Here is a 24,596-nt window from a genome sequence, read left to right on the forward strand (position 1 = left end):
TGTAGACCAGGCTGACCAGGAACTCACAGAGATCCTTTGGCCTCTGCCATGTGAGTGCTGACATTAAAGATGTGTGATAGAGATACTTGCAGGCAAGGGAACACCTAAAAGAAGCAGTCACCACAAAATATTTGCTCCCAGATCACCAGTGAAGAGGCCAATGACCTTCAGAACTAAATCTATCTCTCTGTGTCTGTATTTCCTTCCTCTTTGCCTGTTTGTTTTACCCCAGGCTGACCTTGAATTCACAGATACCCCCCTACTTCAGCCTCCTGATTTCTGCCATTGCAGAAGTACAACCACCATGGCTCACTTAGTCTGCTAAAGCCATCACAATAGAACTATGTAACTCGGGAAACTAAAGAGAACTTGACAAATATTATGTTTAGTATCCAAAAGCACATCACTCAAGTGTTCCTGCCTTCTGTAGTAAAAAGAAACCTGTGTGTGTGTGTGTGTGTGTGTGTGTGTGTGTGTAGTGGTGGGATGTGTTTGGGATTCGTGTGAACACAGACTGAGACTGGGGAGATGGCTCAGCGATTAAAATCTTTCTCCTATTACGGAGAGTTCCTTTGGTTTCTAGGCCCCTCACAACTTCCCATAACTTCAGTGCCTGGGCCCACAAACACATCTGGCTTTTGAGTCATCTAACACACACACACACACACACACACACACACACACACACACACACACACACTAGCATACACATAATTAAAAATGATATACTTAAAAAAAAGAAAAGAAGAAAGAAAAGGAAAAGAAAGGGAAGGAAGGAGGAAAGAAAAGAGAAAGAAACCAGGTTCTGGGAAAGAAAAGGAGTGAAGCCTGAGGCACAATGAATGAGAGATGGGGGGCGGGGTTGGGCTACAGGAAAGAATTGCTCACCAGGCCCCGCCCCAAGTCTGTTTCCCAGGTAACGGGGTAAACAGACTACCGCTACTCTCCTTCTCCAAGGTGTAAGGCAGCAGACAAGAAGCAGTGGGCCAGCCAGCAAGGAGTACCGGGAGAATGTGTTCATTTGTGAGAGTGGGGTCCCCTAAAGCTTTGCAAACTTCCTTGGAGCCAAGTACAGCTTTCCCGTTAGAGAGGAGTTCTCCGGGGAGGATGACGGCACCTGAAATCAAGGAGGTTGGACTCACTCAAGAACAAAAGGATGATATAATAGACAGGACTCTTAGGGATTCAAAATCTCCTTCGGAGCTGGGGCTCGAATTAAAACTAAGACAAAATCGAAGGTGCAGGGAGAGGATGGTATCACCAGAAACAAAATCACCACTGTGCCATGCTCTTGGAGTAGAATTAGAAAGACATACTATTTCTAGGACACCGGTGGAGTCGAGTAATTTAGGAGTCCACAGGGGCTCCACCTTCCAGGAACCAAAACCTCTGGGTGTGTTGCCAGGAAAAGTGGGGTCAGAAAACGAGGGCCTTCCACCGGGGCTTCCCTGGGGAAGGACACTGCAGTCTCCTTTGGACGCAGGGCATGGAAGTTCACAGGCTGCGGGGAGCGCAGGGAGGCCTGTCACCTGTGGGCCTGCGTGGACGGATGCTGTAGTGGAAAAACAACCCGTTGCAGGTTTGGAACTCAGAAAAGAAGTGGAAAAAGAGCCCACCTGTGTTGTGGTGAACCCCTACGCAGAGACACCCCCTGAGGGTGTAGACATCGGGTTGCCACGAACCCAGGAACCAGGTGAAGCCAGTAATGCAGAGCCTCAAATAGGTTTAGTGACAGAAGCTTCTGAGTGCCCATTTGCCCAACAACCTGAAGAGAAAAAGGAGTCAGAGGCCATGGAACCTGGAGTGGAGGATCCAGCCCACCTCAGACCCATATATTCTGGGAAATTCTTTGATCGGATGCCTTGCTGGCCAAGTGTAAGTTCCTGTTGTGTTTGGTTTTTGTTTTCCCTAGGATTTCCCCTTGATTATGTGGTAGCCATGTCTTTACCCAGATGATATAGTAGTGAGGCTTGTTTGTGTTTGGAGAGACTAAAATTTTGCTGGCATCAAGTTGGGGTTTCTATTGCTATGATGAAACACCACGACCAAAGGCAAATTGGGGTTTATTCTAATACTTTCACATCACAAGAAAAATCGCCTCTTCAATGGTCAGTGATAGTGCACACCTTTAATTCAACCACTCAGAGGCAGAGGCTGGTAAATCTTTAAGTTGGAGGCCAGCCTGATGCAGGACAGCCAGGGTTACACACACAAACCCTGTCTCACAAAAATCCAATAATAATAAACATATTCTTTAGAAAATAATAATCTGTACTAGCTAGTTTTATGTCAATGTGACATAAGCTGGAGTCTTCAAAGGGGAGGGAGCCTCAATTGAGAAAACGCCTTCCAAAAACCAGGCTGTAGGCAAGCCTGTATGGCGTTTTCTTAATTAGTGATGTCTAGAGGAGGGTGCAGTCCATTGTGGGTGGGGCCATCCCTGTACTGGTGATCCTGGATTCTCTAAGAAAGAAGGCTGAGCAAGCCATGAGGAACAAGCCAGTAAGCAGCACCCCTCCATGACCTACATCGGCTCCTGACTCCAGGTCCTGATATCCTTCAATGATGAACAGCAACATGGAAGTGTAAGCCTAACAAACCCTTTCCTCTCACACTTGCTTTTTGGCCATGGTGATTCATCAAAGCAATAAAAACTCCAGTGAAGACAGCTTTCAAAGTGAGCAATCCTAGAGTGTTTGCCTCTGCCGCTGTCCGCCCTTCCTCCACCCACTTACCCTTCCTTCCTTCCTTCCCCGCTTCTTTTTTCTTTTTCTTTTTTGTTTTTTCTAGACAGGGTTTCTCTGTGTAACAGTTTCTCTGTGTTATAGTATATTTTGTTTATACTATAACAAAGTGAGTTCAAGGCCACCCTGGGCTGTACAAGATTGAATTTGTCTAAAAGAGAAACAGCTCACACAAAGATGATCCCAGCACTTGGGATCACAAGTTTTTAAATCCCAGCACTAGGGAGATGGAGATAGGAGTGATATGGCTGGGTGGATATAAGGCGGTAGGAGACAGGAGTTCAGAGCAGTCTCAGGATTCATAGAGATGAATGCAGTGTGAGGACAGGATCACCCCTACGGTCTGAGCATTGGAAGAGGCGGTAACGCTCTGCTTCTCTGATCCTTCAGCTTTTACCCAATAGCTGACTCCAAGTTTTTATTATTAAGACCAATTAGACTTTGTGCTACAACCATGGCTGTCTTGGAACTAGATTTGTAGACCAGGCTGGCCTCAACTCACAGAGATAGGCCTGCCTTTGCCTCCCCAGTGCTGGAACTAAAAGTGTGCACCACTCCCCCCCACTCCATGTCTTTTTTTTTCTTTTCACAAATATATATAGTGTTTTGAAGCAGAGTATCATCTTACACTGAAGTGCAGGCTAATCAGGAACTCAGTATACAGTATCTCAGGCTTGCCTGGAACTCAGTGTTACTTCTGCTTCAGCCTTCCAAACTGAGAAGATTATAGCTGAGAGCTGTCATGCTTGCACGGCTCTCTCTCTCTCTGACCATCTCTCTCCTTCCTGTTTCTTCCCTCCATCGCTTACTCTCTCTATACTCTGTGCTTACTTCAAAGTTTTCTGACTTAGCTTCTTCACGGTAGAGACAGTGACTGGTTGGGTGGGGTGACCTGTAATCCCAGATATTCGGCGGCGGAAGCAGGAGGATGGACACAAATTTAGAGCAGCCTGGCTAGAGGGCAAACAGTGACCAGCATTGTTTAAGTGGGTCAACAGAAAGATGAAATCTGCACCAAATGCTCTTCTACACAGTTGTTATTTGAACATTAAAAATGGTCTGTTTTTCATTTAGCTAATAAACAAAAATTTCGCTATATAATACAGAACTGTTTTGTTTGGTATGGGATGGAACCCCTACAAGATTGTTTTCACTGAATTATTGCAGAGGAAAACCTTTTACAGTGCTATTTCTGGTTTATGAACTGCAGAAAATAGTAATTCAAATTAGAAGAAAGATTAACCAGAAAAGTGACATTTCATTTGTAGGCACAGGGGTTCACAGAAAATAAGTGAGGCTCAAATTGATTGACTTGGGAACTTATTATTTTAACAAAAGAGACCTATGAACCCCAGCTCCTTAGGATTCTGAGGTAAGGGGAGAGTAAATTTAGACCAGCTTGGTCAATATAGAGGTAATAGAGGGTGGGGGGAGGGGAAAGAGAGGATGGAGAGGCAGTCAGGAAGAAGACACACACACTCACACACACACACACACACACAGAAACACACACACACACACACACACACACAGAACTAGTCTTCAAGGAATGATAGATTATGGAGATGCTACTAGAAAATATTTCCGGGAGAAATAATGCAAGACACAGGCTATTTTGGTAGTCTGTTGTGCCCAAATTCTGAACTCCAAAATCACCAAGAGGCCCATTTCAATGCAAAAGCAAAGAGTCTTTTATTGTAGTTGTTTAACAAGCTAAGCCCATTAGCTCAGGCCTTTCATCCATCCACCTCAGCTGGATGGTTGGAGAAAAGACCCTGAGAAATCATGAGGCAGGGATCTTATAGGGCAGCTTAGGGGAGTGTCTACGGGTATGCAACAGTCTCAGGATTGGTGCGCTTCCAGGCTTGGGTGACCTGCCTGTGTTGATTGGTTAACTGGTTGTCATGGCCCACAGGCTCTCTCAGGGTGGTTGCTATGCTCTGCACGTCACTGTTGTGCAGTTGTCTGTAAAACACACCCAGAGCCATAAAGCACAACCCCGCCAGCTAACTTCTGATTGGTTCCTTTCGGGCATCTGACCTCCTAGTGACCAGGAAAGGAACGGCAAGGTCAGACTAGCATGTGTTAGCCTGTTGTGGCTGCTAAAACGAGAGGGTGTGGGTGTGGGGGGTGGAGGGATGGGTGTGGGGTGGGGAAGTAGAGTGGGGAGGGGAGTAGGGTGGGGAGTGGGTGTGGGGTGCTGTGTGCACTTTACCTGTCAACTTGACACAGCCTAGAACAGTGGTTCCCACCCTTCCTAATGCTGTGATACTTTAATACAGTTCTTATTGTGGTGACCCCAACCATAAATTATTTTGTTGCCACTTCATAAGTGTAATTTTGCTACTGTTATGAATCCTAATGTAAATATCCGATATATAGACTATCTGATATGCCACCCCTGTGAAAGGGTTGTTCCACCCCGAAATGGGGTTGCGACCCATAGATTGAGAAACACTGACTTAAGTCATCTTAGAAGGGAGTCTCTATTGAAGCATTGTCCAGATTAGATTAACCTGGAGCACCTGTAGAGGGGTTGTCTTGATTTTTAATGAAGGAGGCCCTGCCCACGGTGAGCTGCACCATTCCTTCAGCAGATGGTCCTGGGCTGCATAAAAAGCTAAACATAACCAGCCAGCAAGCAGCCAGCAAGCAGTGTTGCTCCGTGGTTTCACTGTACTTGACCTAGAGTTCCTTGGTGAGAGCTACTAGTATGAAAAATAGCAGGCAGGTCTACCTGGGTTTCTGCCCCAACTTCTCTTGACGACGGATTGTCACCTGGAAGTGGAAGCCAAATTCTCTCCTCTACTGCGTTATTTTTGCTCAGTGTTTTGTCACAGCAGCAGAATGAAACCAGAAGTCTGTTTTTATGCAGGATCTTCTTCATGTCCTCAGACACTGAGCTGCTCTTGCTGGGTTTGGAGCCGCTTCACAAGAGCAAGTCAACAACCCCACTTTTAAGCAGAGCAAGAGTAGGGAAGAGGACTCATGTCTATTGATTTTCATTACCCTCTGCTCAAATAACCCATTGGATATTTTAGGTGATCTAATTTGATTCTTAGAGGATATTTTAATTTTTTAAAGTCAAGGTCTTCCATATCCCAAGCCAGTCTCATACTTCATGTAGCTGAGGATGACTATAATGGCTAATCCCCTGCCTTTACCTGTGAAGCACTGAGTGCAGGGGTGTCCCAGCAGGCCTGGTTTCCACAGTGCTGATGGTCGCACCTAGGAGCTCAGGCATGTTAGACTAGTGCTCTACAAGCTGAGCTACATCTTTAGCCCCCATTCTTTTTATTTGTTCTGGACAGAACTTTGCTATTGTAACTCATCCAGACTGGCCCTGCGCTCTTGGGAATGCCCCTGCCTCAGACTCTCGAGTGCTGGGATTATAGGAATGAACTACCATGCTGAGTTCCCAATTCTTTCAATTTTTATAAAAGCAGTGTGCACATTAAAAAAAAAACAACATCAGCTACTTTGAAGTAGACAAAGAGGAAAGATATATATGTTGTGTTTCTGGGAGTACATTCTTACAGGCCGTGCTATGAGCAAAGGAAGGCCAGATAAGACCCAAGTTGCAAAGTGAGAAAAGCCAAGTAAGATTTGGATTATTCTCTCTAGGGACTGGGCTGTAGATAACATGTCTTCACATGCAAGTCTAGAGGCTGAGGCAGGGAAGTAAGTGTGAGTTAGGGGCCAATCTGGGCTATATAAGATCTGTATCTTAAATAAAAGTTTGTGTTGGAAACATGATATACACATGTATTTGGGCATGAAATAATTAAGCAGTGAAAAATTTTAGAATTGTTTGTGGCTGAGCATGGTAATGCTTGTGATCCCAGCCCCAAGAGGTTGAGGCAGGAGAATTGCCATAAATTCCAGAAAAACTCTCTGTCAAAAAAAAAAAAACAGTCAAAAGCCTTGTTGACATGATACACATCTACAATCCCAGCACCACAAGTAGGCAAGGATTAGGAGTTCAAGGTCATCCTATACTACAAAGCCAGTCCCAGACCCAAACAAAGCACAAAAGAAACACCAGTTGGAGACAAGTGAACGCTTCAGAACATCCCAGAATTACTGGATGCATTTCTGCCTTTTGTTTGTTTATTATTTAATTGTTCATTTATTTTATTGTAGCTAAAAAATACCCTTTGTAGCATTTGAGGCACAGACCTCAATGAGGCAAAGTCCATTCTTTTAAAATGTTTTTTTTTTTCACCCTGAAATGATCAATGTTTTCTCTCTCTAAGGCAGGAAAAGTTAAGCCTGTTGGATACAGAGTTGCAACCTGTTTGACTGAAAAGCTTCCCAGGGTAAGTCCTTCCCAGTCTTTCTGTTTGTACCTCCAGTAAGAACTGGAGGAGCTTGGATTTCTGTTTGTACCTCTGGTAAGAACTGCAGGAGCTTGGATTCTGAGCTTTCCCGTGAATGGGTGCACAGATTTAATGTGGTCAATGTTGAGCTTTTACTATATTATTAAGATGCCTATTGATTTTGTTCAAGAAAATGAAAATGGAAGTTTACATTTCCTGTAGTTTACCAAAAAAACCCTCTAGGATTTAATGCGTTTCAGTAGGAATGAGATGGGTTGTAACCTGGATATTTCCTGATTTGCGTGTGTGTGTGTGTGTGTGTGTGTGTGTGTGTGTGTGTGTGTGTGTGTGTGTGTGTGACCATATGCCACATGTGTGCACGTATCCAGAGGCCAGAGAAGGTGTTAAATTGTGTGGAGCTGGAGTCACAGGTGATGTACGAGCCTCCTGATGTGGAGGCTGGAACAGAACTCAAGTCCTCTACAAAAACAGCAGATACTCTTAACCACTCAGCCTTTTTCAGTCCCCTAAAGGATAATCTTAAAAAATGTTTTAAAGTTGATTTTTTAACTTTAAGTGTTTGAGCACTTTGCATTTTTAAAATCATTTAAAAAATTTAAACATTATTTTCTCATTTTACATACCAATCCCAGTTCCTGCTCTCTTCCCTCCTCCTGCTCTCCCCAGGGTGAGAGCAGGAGAGGGTGAGGCTTCCCCGGGGGGAGTCAATGAAGTGTGCACATCTCTTAGAGGCAGGATCAGCAAACCCCACCTATATCTTACTTGAGCAAGGTATCCCTCCAAAGAGAATGGGCTCCAATAAACAAGTTCAAGCACTAAGGATAGATCCTGGTCCCACTGCCGGTGGCCTCACGGACTGCCCAAGCCATGTCACCCACATTCAGAGGGCCTAGTTTGGTCCTATGCAGGCTCCCCCACTGTCAGTTTGGACTCAGTGAGCTCCCACTAGCTCAGTTCAACTGTTTCTTGTGTATCCCCAAAATGATCTTGACCCCTTTGCTCATATTATTCCTCCTCCCTTTCTTTGACTGGACTCTGGGAGATCAGCCCAGTGCTTAGCTATGGATCTCTGTCTGTATCTGCTTCCATCAGTTGTTGGATGAGAGTTCTGTGATGATAATTAAGGTAGTCATCAATCTGATTACAGGGGAAGGTCAAGTCAGCCACCTTCTCCACTACTACTTAGGGTCTTAGCTGGCTCATCTTTGGGAATTCCTGGGAATGTCGTTAGTGACAAGTTTCTCAATAGCTCCATAATGACTCCCTCAATCAATATGTCTGTCCTAGTGCTCCTTTGCAGTCCTTTCTCCATCTCAAATATCCTGTTTCTTCATGTTCTCCTCTTCCCTCCCCTACTCTCCTCCCTGTCCACATTCCCCACCCCCATACTCTGCATTTTCTCAGGAGATCTTGCCTATTTCCCTTTCCCAGGGGGATCCATGTATGTCTCTCTTAGAGTTCTCTTGTTACCTAGCTTCTCTGAGATTGTGGACTGTAGGCTGGTTATCCTTTGCTTCATGGGTGACAACATACCATTTTTGTCTTTCTGGGTCTGTGTTACCTTTCCCAGGATGCTTTTTTTCTAATTCCATCTCTTGCTTGCAAATTTCATGATGTCATTGTTTTTCACCTCTGAGTAAGTACTTCATTGTGTAAGTGTACCACATTTTTATCCATTCTTCCTTGAGGGACATCTAGGTTGTTTCCAGGTTCTGGTATTATGAATAATGCTGCTATTAACACAGTTGAGCTAATGTCCTTGTGGTATGAGAGTATATCCTTTGGGTATATTTCTAAGAGTGTTATTGCTGGGTCTTGAGGTAGATTGATTCTCAATTTTCTGAAAAACTGCCATACTGATTTCCAAAGTGGCTGTATAAGTTTTCACTTGTCACACCTGCTGTGCAGCCTGCATCCGAGAATGTAGCGAGGTGGTCGGGATAGATGACACAGAGACCGGTCGGTTGCTTTAAGAAAACTTTATGCTTCCCAAGTCGGTTTAGAAGAGAAGTCCCTCCAAGAAAAAACGCTTCCCTTTTTAAGGACTTCTGCCATCCATCTACATACAATTCTCCAACAACTCTCCCAGACTTCTCACCCTCCTGGCTGATGGTTTAATCTCCAGCCCCAGAATCGGGGAGAAACAGCAGGGGGGACAGGAAGAAGCATCTAGCCATAGGGGGTGTCAAAGTCATGGTGTTTCAGTGAGTGAGCCCTATCAAGAGCTTTATAGCACTGAATTGTTTTCAGTAAACATTATCTCACAGCTGCCTGCTCCCAGGCTGAAGGGGAAGTGGGTTTCTGCTCAAGGTCTGGTGTCCCCACATTCACTCCCATCAGCAATGGAGGAGTGTTCCCCTTAATTGGAATCCTCTCCAGCATAAACTATCAGCAGTGTTGTTGACTTTAGCCATTTTGACTGGTGTAAAATGGTATCTCAGAGTCATTTAAATTTGTATTTCCCTGATTGATGGTTGAGGATGTTGAACAATTCCTTAAGTGTCTTTCGGTCATTTGAGATTCCTCTGTTGAGAATCCTCTGTTTAGATATGTACCCCCCCTTTTTTTTTTGGTTTTTTGAGACAGGGTTTCTCTGTATTGTTTTGGAGCTTGTCCTGGAACTGGATCGGTGGATCAGGCTGGCTTCTAACTCACAAAGATCTACCTGTCTTTGCCTCCTGAGTGCTGGGATTAAAGGCATGCACCACCAACACCCGGCTAGATATGTACCCCATTTTTAACTGGATTATTTGGTCTTTTGATGTCCAGTTTTTTGAGTTCTTTGTTTATTTTGGAATTCAGTCCTCTGTTAGATGTGGGGTTGGTGAAGATATTTTCCCATTCTTTAGGCTGCTGCTTTGTCTTACTGACTGTGTCATTTGCCTTACAGAAGCTTCTCAGTTTCAGAAGGTCCCATTTATTAATTGTTGCTCTTAGTGTCTGTGCTTCTGGTGTTATATTTAGGAAGTGTTCTCCGCGCATGGATTCAAGACTACTTCTCACTTTCTCTTCTAAGAGGTTCAGTGTGGCTGGATTTATGTTGGAGTCTTTGATCCCATTTGGACTTGAGTTTTATGCATGGTAGTAGATATGGATCTATTTGCATTCTTTACAGGTCAACATCCAGTTATCCCAGTACTCTTTCCTGAAGATGCTTTTTTCCCCATTGTATAATTTTAGATTCTTTGTCAAAAATCATGTGTTCATAGGTGTGTGGATTAATATCAGGGTTTTCAATTTGATTCCATTGGTCCACCTGTCTTTTTTTTTATGCCAATACCAAGCTGTTTTATTTACTATAGCTCTACATCGGAGCTTGAAGTCAGGAATGGTGATGACCCTAGATGACTACCCTTTATTGTACAGGATTGTTTTGGTTATCTTAGTTTTTTTTGTTTTCCCATAATAAGTTGAGTATTGTTCTTTCAAGGTCTGTGAATTGTGTTGGGATCTTGATGGATTTCATTGAGTCAGTAGATTTCTTTGATAAGATTGCCATTTTTATTATGTTGGTACTCTTTATTCAAGAGCATGGGAGATCTTTCCATTTTCTGATACCTTCTTCAGTTTTTCTTCAAAGCTTTATAGATCTTGTCATACAGGTCTTTTACTTCTTTTGGTTAGTATTGTACCAAGATATATTATTTGTGACTATTGTAAAGGATGTTGCTTCTCTGATTCCTTCTCAGCCCTTTTATCATTTATATATGTAGGCTACTTATATTTTTAAGTTGATGTTGTATCCTGACATATTACTGAAGGTGTCTATTAGTTATAGGAGTTCCCTGGTAGAATTTTTGGGGTCATTTATGTATACTATCATATCATCAGCAAATACTGACAGTTTGGCTTCTTCCTTTCCAATGTGTATCCCCTTGATCTTTCATTGTCTTGTTGCTCTAGCTAGAACTTCAAGTGCTATATTAAATAGATATGGAGTGGGCAGCCTTGTCTTGTTCCTGATTTTAGTGGGATCACTTTGAGTTTATCTCCATTTAATTTGATGCTGGCTGTCAAGTTGCTGTATATTGCTTTTATTATGTTTAGATGTGTTCCTGTTATCGCTGATCTCTCCAAAACTTTTATCATGAAGGGGTGTTGGATTTTGTTGAAGGCTTTTTTAGCATCTGATGAGATGATCATGTGGTTTTTTTTCTTTCAGTTTATTATTATGGTGGATTACATTGACTGATTTTCTCATGTTGAACCATCCCTGGATCTCTGACATGCAGCCTACTTCATCATGGTGGATGATTTTTTTTTATAGCAATCACATTTATTTACATTATTTCTTAAAGTAATTTGAAATTGTATTTATTCAAAATTTATTCAAATTAAAAAGTAAAAAGAAATCAATTTGGGCATATGAAAGTGTAATTGCAGATTCACAGACATTCCTGAAATTTGTTAAATGAAGGATTATATTCATTATGTAAACACAAAAGGGTTTGACCATAAAAATGTATACTAACTTACAAAACTCAAAGGACTAAAACTAATAAGCTATAGTAATATATAGGAATTATTCTTTATTTTGGTGGATGATTTTTTGATGTGGTCTTGGATTCTGTTTGCCAGTATTGAGTATTTTTGTATCAATGTTCATTCATGAGGGAGATTGGTCTGTAATTATTTCTTAGTTGAATTTTCATGTGGTTTGTGTACCAGGGTAATTGTAGCCTCATAAAAAGAGTTTGGCAATGCTTATTCTGTTTCTCTTTTGTAGAACAGTTTAAGGAGTATAGGTATTAACTCTTCTTTGGCGTTATGATAGAATTCTGAGCTGAAACCATCTGGCCCTGGGCTGTTTTTGGTTGTGAGACTTATGATGATAGCTCCTATTTCCTTAGGGGTTGTAGGTCTATTTATTTATTTATTTATTTTCAAGTCTTTTTTTTTTTTTTAGTTGTATGGTGGAACCTTGTTACTAGGCCTTGATACAGGCTAAGCAAGCACTTAATCACTTAGCTGTATCCCCAGCCTGTGATAATTTCTTCTGCTCACCTATCATTCACAGATGGTCTTCCTGGGATAAGATGTGGGGAATCATGTGCTTTAGAGCAAGGCTCAGAGTGGCATGCCTTATCTGAAGGAGCCACCTGCAGGCATGGAGGTATTTAAAGCTGGAGGGATGGGAAGGTGGGGGGGGTGGGAGGAGTGGTGGTGGAGGATGAGGTGGGGTAGCGACGATATAGGTCCATTTAAATTGTTCATCTCTTCTTGATTTAATTTTGATATGTGATACCTATCCAGGATATTTCCCATTTCTTTTACATTTTCCAATTTTGTGGATTACAGGTTCTGACCTGATGATTCTCTGGATTTCCTCAGTGTCTGTTGTTATGTCCCCCCCTTTTTTTTTTGTTTCTGATTTTGTTAGTTTGCATGTTTCTTATCCACCTTTGGGTTAGTTTGGATAGTTTTATCTATCTTGTTGATTTCCTCAAAGAATTCTTTGTTTCATTGTTTTCTTTGTTCTTGTTTTATTGATTTCACTCCTCAATTTGATTATTTCTTGGCATCTACTCCTCCTGAGTGAGTCTGTTTCTTTTTGTTCTAGAGCTTTCACGTGTGCTGTTAATTCTCCAGTGTGAGACTGACACCTCGTTCTTTACGTAGGCGATTAGTGCTATGAACTTTCCTCTTAAGGCTGCTTTCTTAGGCCTGGGTATGTTGTGCTTTCGTTTTTGTTGAATTTTAGGAAGTCACAGCCTGTGTCTCAGGGAGCCACCGAGGCCACAGGGGTGGCTTTGTTTGTGTTTATGACTTTGTGTCACATACAAGCCGGGTGCTTATGGAGGTCAGAATAGATACCCAGGTCCCCTGGAAGTGGAGTTCCAGAGCTTTGAGCTACCATGTGGGTGCTGGAACTGAACCTGGGTCCTCTGTAAGAACAAGTGCTGGAACTGAACCTGGGTCCTCTGTAAGAACAAGTGCTCTTCATGATTGAGCCATCTCTTCAGCCCCTCTCACTATAATATTTCAAGTATTTTGTTCCCGTCAGTAAACAGATTTTAGGGGAGACAGCCTCATTTTGGGGGTGAAGTTCCTTCTTTACTAAGGAAGCCAGCACTGCTTAGAGATGTTGAATTGATAGTTTAGAACTTGTGCTTCATGGTCTTGTTCTCTTGTCTCCTCTTTTCCAGCTTGTTACTCCCCCAGAGGTAAAGAAGTATCTCAACTTCAGATGCCCACCTCCTGGAGCAGAAAGAGTATTTTATGGCAGAGCAAACAATCCTCAGATTGCACCTTATTTGACACATGGAATAAGATCTAGAATTTCAGTACCGGTAAACCTTTCTTTTTCTTCCTTAATAATTTATGTTGCATTATTAATTTACCAATTAGAAAGTTGCACACATCAAGGTATATGTGAAATTTGTAATTCCTGTGTGTGTTTCCTTTCCTCATCCTGTCCTCTAAAAACATCAGTCTGGGACAATGGTTTGAGTTTTCAAGGAGCAGCAACAAAGAATGTGTGATAGAAGCAGGGGCTCAAACTACAGACTTTTCTGTTCCTTGGCTGGTATGAGGCAGTGGCATCCCATTTTCCCAATACAGAGAAATGTCACATTTGTCAATCAGGATTGTCCCCAGAGGGACAACAGAGAGTATATGTAGATGTTGAGTAGGATCAGAACATATTTGATATTGGCCTGGCTATAATTGTCACCTAACTATTTAGTTATCTGCCTGCCTGTTATATCTGCTTTTTATTTAATTTTTCTTGGCAGGGTCTTATGTGATCTGGGTAAACACCCCTTACCATTGAGTCTAACTGTCAACCTTCTAATTGATCACCAATTAATCTATTTTTTGTTTGTTTAAAAACCTTTTCCCACATTGTGTGTGTGTGTGTGTGTGTGTGTGTGTGTGTGTGTGCGTGCGCGCATGCATACATGGGTTACAGCATGTATGGAGTGCACGTGTGGAGAACTTGCGGGAGTCAATTCTTTCCATCAAGTGATTTTTGGGGAATAAACTCAGGCCATCAGTTTTGGCAACAAGCCTGAGCCATCTTCTTGGTTTTTTTAAAAAAATAATTAATTAATTAATAATTACATGTTTGTCTCTGTATGTGTGTGATATATGTGCAGGCATTCACATAGGGACCCAGAGGACAACTAGAGTTGACTCTCTCCTTCCACTTTTACATGGGATCTGTTGTAGGAAGTACCTTTATGTAATATGCTTTCTCGTCAGGACCACTAGCTCACAAATAACATGGAGACTTAGTATTAATTAATTATGAAAGCTAGGCCTTAGCTTAGACCTATCCCACTGCCTCTTATAACTTAAATTAACACAATTATATTAATATACATTTCTCCTTGTGGCTTTTTACCTCTCTCTCTCTCTCTCTCTCTCTCTCTCTCTCTCTCTCTCTCTCTCTCTCTATGTCTGATCGCCACCACATCACATTGGCAGCTCCTTCCTACCCTGATTATCTCTACTTTCTCTCTCTGCCTGGAAGTCCTGTCTCTCCTGCCCAGCTATGCGCTGTCCAGCTCTTTATTAAAGCAGTCATAACAATATATCTTCACATGGTATACAACTATCCCATAACACCTTGGGATGCATCTCTCGGGCCCTGTTTTGTTTGTTTTTGAGACAAAGTACCATTCTCAGCATCTCTCTTTTGTCTTTCTCCTCCTGTCTCCCTGTTTCTTGCTTTCAATCTTTTTTATATCTTTTTGTTTGTTTTGATTTTGAAACACGGTTTTTCTGTGTAGCTCTGATTGTCCGGGACCTGGCTTTGTAGACCAGGCTAGCCTTGAATTCAGACCTACCTGCCTCTGTCATCCCAGTGCTAGGACTAAAAGCATGCACCACCATTTTTATCTTTTGTTCTTTGCATTTTTTTTTGTTCTGTGGTCCACGTTGGCCTCAATCTTCCTGTCTCTACTACTCAAGTGCTAGGGTGAGAGTACTGTGTCATCAAGCCCAGACTGGGATGCATATGCTTAACAGTTTTTGGAAATGGTTTGTGTCCTGTGCCTGCTGTTCTTGAGTGTTTGAGTCCATAACTTGGGAACACCTGGTGTGAGCCTTCTAGTACTGTTGTAAACTTTTAACTACTTCTAAAGGTTTTTATTTATTTATTCACTTATTTATTTAGTACTGGGGATAGATCCCGTGGTCTGGGGTCTGCTAGGCAAGTGCTGTGTTGCTGAGCTGTATCTCTGTCTTTTTCTTTCTTTCTTTTATTTTTTAGTTTTGATTTTTTTTTCTGGCTCCAAGACTTGAACTATAAGCTCTGTAGTCATATCTCCTTCTGGCCTTGCTCTCTCTGCAGTCCATTCCATCCGGGATCTTGGTATCCTGGTGCTTCAGTTTCCTGAGAGCTGGGGTTATAGTCCTAGCTGAAAGTTCTGCATCTGGTGTGTTAAACTTTCATTACTTTTTTGAAAGTTCAGAGGAAGGTGAGCAAAGCCAATGATGATGAGAAATTATCACTATAATCATGTTTTCTTCTCATTAGGATTTTTGTTTCCTTACATATACTTGTTTTGATACATATGCAGTCTATAATTTCTTTAGATGAGCACATTGGTAAACCCGCCGCCCATTACCAAGTTTCAACAGAAAATTAAGGACAAAAAAGAATCTATATATTTTAGCAATCAACGGGCACCATTGGGGAAATCTCATGATCAAACACCAGGATTGCCTAAAGGACTGGATGTAATCAACACAACATTTGGGACACCAGTTATCAGAGGTATTAAAACTAAGGGGTAGAAGGAGGTGGGAAAATGTCGTATGAAATTGGATCACATATGTCACTGATGTATTGTTAAGAATGAAAGATGCTCATCATTTTGAAACACACTCTGTTTTCTGGTTGGATCATTCTCTCATCACTAGCTAGCCTTACTTACAGTGGACATCACATCCTCTTTGCCCCTAACTACAGCTCCAGTTTTGCATTCTTAGCTTTCAATTTTCTGCTTTTATTTGAACCTCTTTTTTTTTTCTAGTTAGTATCTTGACATAGTACCCAGAGAAAGACACACAGAAAATGATCCTTGAAGTTCTCCATGGAAAAGTAAAAAGATGGTATTATAGCAAGATCTTTCTCATTCCCTGCCTCTCTTTCTCCATCCCTCTCTCCCTCACTCCCACCCTTCCTGCCTTTCTGTCATTTTTCTTTCTTTTTCCGTTACTTTCTGAACCCGAATCCTTGTAGATTTTCTCTGTGACAGCCAAGGCAGTAAGAACTCAGGTTTTGCAGTGGAGAAACAGTTAAGAACAGTAGATATAATATAGGCAGGAGAAAGTTAGAGAAATTTGCATCAGGATCAACCTAGAGCTTCCCTGGGTTGTGTGTTTTTCTTAGTTACTGGGGATTAAACTCAGGTCCCTGCATTACTGCAGAGTATATCTTCAACTTTCTCCATTGATTTAGAGATGGAATAGAACTCCCCACCCCCTTTTTGAGAGAGGCTCTTGTTCATTAACACAAGTTGACCTCAAACTCATTGTGCTTGAGAGACAGAAGGGCAGGTCAGCTTCAAACTTTCGGTAAACCCCGACTTTTAACTTCTAAGTGCCAGGTCATAGACACAGGACACCACGTCCCATTGTTCAACACACACAGTTTATAATGGAATTGGTCACAGGTCCTTTCTTCTTTTATAATTTCTTTTTATTTATTACTTCAAGGGTGGGGGGCATGTGTGTCATAGTTCTCAAGGAGGTCAGAGGACATCTTTGTGGAGTCTGTTTTCTCTTTTCACCTTACATGGCTCTGGGGATCAAACTCAAGTCAAGCTGAGTAAAAGTACTTTTACTTGAGCCATTTGACACCCCCCCAGGTTAGTTTTAAAAGACCCTATCATGTGCTGGGTCGTTTTGAACTAAAATGCCCACTAGATTATTTTCTTTTAGGTAGTAATATTTTCTCTGAAAAGAAATTATTATTGGAATGCAACAGTCTCCTGTGGTAAATTATTGTCTTAGCTCTAAAGCTAAGATCTATTAAAAATTGAACTGTGAAAGTCCTTTTTCATTTTGCTCTAGTAAACATGTGTTTGTTAGTTTAAAAATGTACTTTATAAAGAATAAAGTATCTTTATCTTTTTAGTGGTGTGCTGGTTAATTTTTGTTATCTTGACACAATTAGAATCATTGGGAAGAGGGAACCTCAACTGAGAAGATACCTCCATCTTATTGGCCTGCAAACAAATCTGGGGGTATTTTCTTGATTCATAATTGATGTGGGAGAGCCAAGCCCATTATGGGTGGTGCTACCCCTAGGCAGGTAGTTCTGAATTGCATTAAAAAAAAGCAAACTGAGGGGTTGGAGAGGTGGCTCAGTGGGTAGGAGTGTACACCGATCTTCCAGAGGACCTGGGTTGGGTTCCCAGGACCCACATTGGCTTATTCCAGTCTTCAGGGCATCTGATACCTTTGAACTAGTGGGACAGCTGCACTCATATGTACTTACCCACACACAGACATGCAAATATACATGATTAAAAAGTAATAATAATAAAAAGCAAGCTAAATAAGATATGAAGAATAGCCAAAAATCAGCATTCTTCTGTGATTTTTGCTTCATTTCCTGCTTCCAGTTTCCCACACTGCTTGAGTTCCTGCCCTGACATCGTTCAGTGATGGACTGTGACCTGAGATATATAAAATAAAAATAAGTAAACCCTTTCCTCCCCAAGTTGCTTTTAGTCATTATCTTTAACACAGAAACAGAAAGCAAACTAGGAAAAGTAGGAATGAATAACCCTTCTTGGAACACAGCTAAGTTGGTAGAGTACTTGCCTAGCATGCAGAAACCCTAGTTGGTCTCTAGTGCCACACAAACCACTTGAGATGGTGCATATCTGTGATCCCAGCACACAGGAAGTATAGGCAGGAGGATCACAAGTTAGTTATTCCGTCTCAAAACAATGACAGAAACAAAAATCCAATTTATGTGAACTTTTATGAATCTTAGGGGCCAGTGAGATGGCTCAGAAACAAAAGCACTTGTGTGGGTAGGGAGACCTGTGATAGAGCATGGGAACCCATGTAAAGTGTCATCCCCATCACACACATTCATGCACACACACACACACACACACACACACACACACACACACACACACGATGGTGATAGAAACAATACTATAGTAATTGCATAATAACCACTATTAGGACTAATGTACATTTTAATAGGGAAAGTACTCTCTAATACTCACCTGGGTGTGGTAGTAGACACTTGTCATCCTAGCACTTAGGAGGTCGATGCAGGAGGACCAGGACTTCAAGGTCATCTTCACCAAACAAAAAGGTAGAGGCTAGCCTGGGTTGTATGTGAGACCCCTTTTAAAAACAAACAAAACCTTGAACCAGTGCTTCAAAATGTGTATCAATGAGTATAATAGTTCACACATCAAAAGAAACATTGTGTTTTTTTAAATTTAATCCCTGAAAGTAAAACAGGCCATTATTACTTCCGTTGGAACCATATTTTGAGAAACCCTCCAGGGTTTTTCTGTATGTTTGTTTTACTATTTATTTATTTATTTGAAACAATATCTTTCACTATATAGCCTTGCCTGGCCTGGTGCTTAGTATATAGACCAAACTGACTCCAAACTCTTAGCAATATGTCTGTCTCTGCCTCTGGAGTGCTGGGATTAAAGCTGTAGACCACCATGCCTGGCACCCCTAGTGTTCTCATTCTGGTCATTTTGATCCTGAAATATGAACACACTGTGTACTGGCAGCATTTCTATCAGAACACTTGAAGGATATAGTCATCATTAAGTTCAACTAAGTGATCTTCCTTGAATTTTATTTTTTTGTATTACTCTGTAGTCCAGCCTCAAGCTCACATTGACTCTTTTGCCTCTGTTTCCCAAACACTAGAATTACAAATGGAAGTCTCACCATGGGTCTTGAATTATCATTGAGGATATCTACCAAGTGGAAGACACATAGTATCTCTCTGTACATTAAAAATAAACACCTAAAAATCTTCAAGTAGTGTTTTGTAGGAGCTACCCTCTACTAGGGATTGGACCTTGGGCCTTGAACAAAGTAGGCAAGTGTTCTACCTCTGAGCTGCTTTCCCATGGATCTTTCTACTTTTTGTTATAAGACAAAGTCTCACTGTATAGTCCAGACTGGCCTTGAGCTTCAGAATTCCAGACTCTGTCCTGTGAATGTTGGGCTTGCTGGCATGTGCTACCACAGTGGCTTTTATCATATTATTTTAAACATAATCTTTGTCTCTGTCTCTCTCTGTCTCTGTGTCTCTGTCTGTCTGTCTCTCTCTCTCCCTCTCATTCTGTGCCTGTGTGTATTCATCACGTTGCTGGAGATTGGGCCTGGGGTCTCATACAAGGAAGGGAAGTAGTCTATTATGGAGCTTTATCCCCAGCTTCTGACTTCATTAACTACCAGTTCATAGACTTCATGCATTCTCCAAGAAAAGCCAAAAAAGAACTTGTGAAAGTAGCACATTAATCTATATTGACAGATTGGCAGGAGACAGTGAAAAAGCAGTGGGGTGACATTTAAAAGATGATTAGGTAGTAGCCAGGTATATGTCTTTAACAAAAGCATTTGTGAGGCAGAGGTTGGAAGATGAAGAGTTTAAAGGCATCAAAAACAAGAAAAGATTGTTTAATGTATTGAGTAAGCTGGACATAGTGACATCCATTAGTTGCCACTTTTGTTACAGTAACAGGCAGAATAAGTGACAGAACCAACTTAAGAAAGGGCTTATTGGGTCTCATGTTTTGAGAGAGCATAGTCCCTTATGATAGGGAAGGTGTGGAGGAGTTCATGGCAGCTGAGGCATGTAGCTTCCTACATAGTCATGAACTAAGTAGCAGGTAAAAGTGGGACTGGGCTACAGCAGCTTAGCAACCTACTTTTACCTAGCAACCTCCCCAAACCATACTCCTAGCAGGACAACAAGCCAAACATGGGCCTGTGAGAGAGACTTTTCATTCACTGAGATGGAGAATATGTCTGTAATCCTAGCACTGAAGTGGCGGAGGCAGCACAGTCTCAAGTGTGAGCTCAGCCTGGGATACACACAGGGACACACACACACAGGGACACACACACACAGGGACACACACACACACCCCAAGATCCTGTCTGGAAAAGCCGAAGGGAAGAGACACAGCTTAGTGATAGAGGGCAGGCTCAGGCCCCGTATTCAACCCCCAGCATTCAAAGAAAAGGGAGTGAAATAAGGTTGAGTATTTGTGGGAAGAGGAACCTCTTGACTTCTCGAGTTCCCTGTTATCTCTGGCTGTGATGAGCAGGGAGATTCAGATCAAAACAGACTGGATGTCCGTGCTCCACATTACAGCTGCCCATGCTTGCATGTGTCAACATCCCATTGGACATCAGGTTGCTCATTTGTTATTCAGATTTGCTTTCATTCTTTTAAGAAGTGGGGAGTAAATGTCAACCAAAACTGCCTGGAGTCTTAGTGCTGAGATTTAATTGGAGTCAGAGTATGACTGAGGATGACTTGAGTGGCTCTGGCAGAGTTCTCATCCTCAGAGTCCTCAGGGCACTACAGCAGATGATACGTAGACTCCCTCCCTCCCTCCCCCTCCTTTCCCCCTCTTCCTCCTCCTTCCCTTTTCCCTCCTCCCCTCTCTCTATTTATTCTCCCCTTTCCTGCTCTTCCCCCTCTCCCTCCCCACTCTTCTCTTTTAGGAGAGGGTCTCATGTAGCCTAGGCTGGTCTCAAATTCCCTATATAGTACAGCCTGGCCTTGAAGTCCTGGTCCTCCTTCCTCTGCCTTCAAGTGCTGAGAGTCTAGGCATATGTCACTATGACTATGTCCAACTCATCTTGTTTTTTGTTTTTGGTTTTTTTTTTTTTGCTGATATTCACTTATATTGGCTATGTGATCTTCAAGGCATTCTGTGTAGCTTATGATACTATCAGACCACATTTGTCATATGTTGTAGTTTATATACACAACAGGTAGGAACCCTTAATAATGATCTTGTTGATTCTTCCTTCAGAACTGTCTGCTAGTGACACTGTGAATCCACCAAAATCCTTCGAAGATGTGTTTAAAGAAGCACAGGAAGGACACGATTTGTACGTTGTCTCTCACCATGATTATTTTGCAGGTAAGATTCAGTGTGAAGTGAGGCTGAGATATGGGACCATCAGATTTGTCAAGAAAAGGACAGAGCATAATGTTTATGAAGTTAGACACCTGAGGAATGATGAAGTTGATCAATAGGTGGCAATTTATTATTATTCATAACATCATAAATCTTGGTAGCTGGGAACATGTAGACTAATGCATCAAATTCATAAACTATAGAACTAACTAGGCATGATGTAACATGATTTTACTCCTGTCATTCAAGAGGCTGAAAGAGGATTGCAAGTGTGATGTTAGCATGGTGTACAGAGTGAAGCTATATATTTAAAAAGAAGCAAGCAAGCAAGCAAGCAATCAAGCAAGCAGTAAAGAGCCAGGTGTAGTGGCACAGGCCTTAAATCCTAGCACTCTGGAGGCAGAGGCAAGCAAAGCTCTGTGAGTTCAGGCCACCCTGGGTGATACAGTGAGGCCCTGACTTGAAAATAAGTAAATAAATAAATAGTAAGAAAGGTAAACATACAAGAAATAGGTATGGTGACCTACTCCTGTCATCTCAGCATGAGATAGGAGGACTGCCATAAGTTTGAGGACTCTGACCGACAGAGTGAATTCTAGATCACTCTTGCCTATAGTGAAACCTTGTGTCAAGGCAGCAAGGACAAAAGTAAAAGGCAGATACACATGTACTATTAAAATGAAAAATCAGTTGTAGTGATGGTTCGTTGGGAAAGGGAGTTTACCATGCAAGCCTGGTAACCAGAGTTTAATTCTAGAACCCACATAAAGCTGTTGAGAGAGCGGAGTATGAAAAGTTGTCTTCTGACCTCTACATGTGCACTGTGGTACACCCCGCATCCCATCACGCAGGTACACAATAATAATGAGTGAAACATCAGGTGAAATGTTCTTATTTCATTTAGTGATGTTTAGTTTTAATGATTTCTTATTAGAATCTCAGCCCCACCCCCTTACCATATTTAAGAAAGAATCTGTGTAGCCCAGGATGCTCTTAAACTCCTAGACTTATGTAATCCTTCCTTCTCATCCCCCCCATTTAGCTGGGACTGCGGGCACGAAACACCAATCTTGGCCTAGTGTGCAGGTTTATGGATTGGATAGGTTAGGTTCAAATTCTAGTTCATTCATTTACTATCTTAGAATCTGAGAGTTTACGTACCTGATCATCAAGCTTTCTTAGTTCTTCAGTGGCATGGTAATCCTGTGAGAGCTGACTACATGCAAAAATGCTTAGCCTGGTCCCTAGAACAAAAACCATCAGCTATCAAGTGTCCTTGTCTAATGGCATCACAGTACTAGAATGATTTTAAGAACCAAAATTATGCATTTTATAGTGCTGTAAAATTACAACTGAATTATAAAATATGTGAAGGCTAATTTTGATAGAATAATGAAATGAATTGGGCTCTGATGTGGGTATTGAGGAAGCACTGTCTGGAGACTGTAATTCTCTTCTCTCTCAGCTAATCTCTGCTGTTTTCTACACTTCCTAATGCGTTCCCAAGGCCGATAGTCCCTACCTCTGGCTCCAGCTGCCACTGTCCTTGCTCACTTGACCAGAGCATCCTTTTCAAGCCTTTGACTCCTCTCATTATCTGTCTCCCTCTGCTTCCATGACTGCCTTTCCTTCCTTCCTTCCTTCTTTCCTTCCTTCCTTCCTTCCTTCCTTCCTTCCTTCCTTCTTTCCTTCCTTCCTTCCTTCCTTCTATCCTTCCTTCTCTCCCTCCCTCCCTCCCCCTCTCTCTTTCCTTTTTTCTTCCTTCTCTCCACTCTTATTAGAAAATCACATATTGCCTGATTTACTCCACAGCTGTAGATTGCCTTGAACTTCTGCTTCCCCTGTCTCTAGCTCCCAAGTGATGGGATTATAGAACTGTGCCACTATACCCAATGTTGTGTCAATACTTAATTTGGAGCTGGCCATGATGACTATGTAGGAGTATTCCAAGACTTCTAGGCTATCCTTGGCTACATAAGACCCTGATTCAAAACAATGACCTGTAACAAACAACAAAAGCAAAAGATAACCCTCTCTCTCTCTCTCTCTCTCTCTCTCTCTCTCTCTCTCTCTCTCTCTCTGTGTGTGTGTGTGTGTGTGTGAGTGAGTAAGAACTGGTGGATGATTAAAAGCTATTTCGACCTGGGCTCACAAAAGCTCACAGACTCTGGATGGACAGCTAGGGAGCCTACATGGGATCGTCCTAGGCCCTCTGCATATGTATGACAGTTGTGCAGCTTGGTCTACTTGTGGGACTCCTAACAGTGGGATTGGGGCCTGCCCCTAACACTTGAGCTGGCTTTTGGGAACCTAGTCCCAGTTGCCTCACCCAGCCTTAATACAAAGGGAGGAGCTTGGTCCTTCCTTACCGTGATATGCCATGTTTTGTTGACACCCATGGGAGCCTGCCCCTTTCTGAACAGAAACAGAAGAGTGTATGGGGGAGGGGATCAGAGGGGAGGCTGGGATGGGGTTGGGTGGGAGGGAATGGGAGGAGAGGAAGGAGGAGAAACTGGAGTTGGGATGTAAATGAGAAAATTCAAGTCATAAAAAAAGAAAAGACTATTTAAAATAGGGCTGAATGCATTGAGTGGGTAAAGTACTTGCTGCACAAGTGTAAGAAACTGTGTTTAAATCCTCAGAACTCACATAAAGCTGAGCAGAGTAATATGTGTCTGCAACTCCAGTCTAGAGAATTCCTGGACTATCACAGGCCAGCTAGCCTGGCTATGCAATTGCAGAAAACAGCAAGGAGGCTCTGTTTCAGACAAAGTAGGTGGTGAGGACCAAGGTGAAGCCTAAGGTTTCCCTGTGACCTTCACATGCTCGATATGACACAGCAACCCACGAATATGAACATGTGCACATATACGTGCACACACATCATATAATGCATCACGCACACACACGCACATGCAGACGCGCGCGCACACACACACGCACATGCACACACACACACACATGTGTCATACATATACCTGAGTATTAAAACTATACTAAGAACAGCTCTAATGGACAATAATGAGTTCAAAATTATCTTCATTTTGGTAATTTTTATGGAAAATACATTAGCCTTTTGAAAGCTACATAATATGATTTTCTTTTTGGTGCTGAGAAAGTAAATGTGCCATTTAGCCCAAGATAACCACAGTTGATAAACTGAGCATTTTCTAGCCCTTATCCATTGAGTTCCTAGGTTTGACAAATAGGATATGGCATCTTGTGGTTTCATGGAATCTGATACACATTTAAGATTATTTAAGGGATTGGAGAGATGGATCACTGGGTGAAAGTGTGTACTGCTCTTGCAGAGGGCCAGAGTTTGATTCACAGAATCCACATCCGGCAGTTCTCACCCACGCTAGTTCCAGGGGGATCCAACACCCTTTCCTGGCCTCTAGAGA

General features: G+C 42.1%; 1 protein-coding gene across 1 annotated transcript in view; it reads left to right on the forward strand.

The window, feature by feature from the left end:
- The first annotated feature begins 923 nt into the window (after positions 1-923).
- Positions 924-24,596, forward strand: part of Efhb (EF-hand domain family member B) — a 69,806-nt gene continuing 46,133 nt past the window's right edge. The window contains exons 1-5 of the mRNA XM_040729574.1: positions 924-1,875; positions 7,001-7,063; positions 13,231-13,374; positions 15,626-15,806; positions 21,085-21,195. Of these exons, the coding sequence (XP_040585508.1) occupies positions 1,012-1,875; positions 7,001-7,063; positions 13,231-13,374; positions 15,626-15,806; positions 21,085-21,195 (1,363 nt within the window). The 5' untranslated portion in view covers positions 924-1,011. The remainder of the gene's footprint in view (positions 1,876-7,000; positions 7,064-13,230; positions 13,375-15,625; positions 15,807-21,084; positions 21,196-24,596) is intronic.

Source organism: Mesocricetus auratus, unplaced genomic scaffold (genome assembly GCF_017639785.1).
Source record: "Mesocricetus auratus isolate SY011 unplaced genomic scaffold, BCM_Maur_2.0 Super-Scaffold_100021, whole genome shotgun sequence".
Lineage (NCBI taxonomy): Eukaryota > Metazoa > Chordata > Mammalia > Rodentia > Cricetidae > Mesocricetus > Mesocricetus auratus.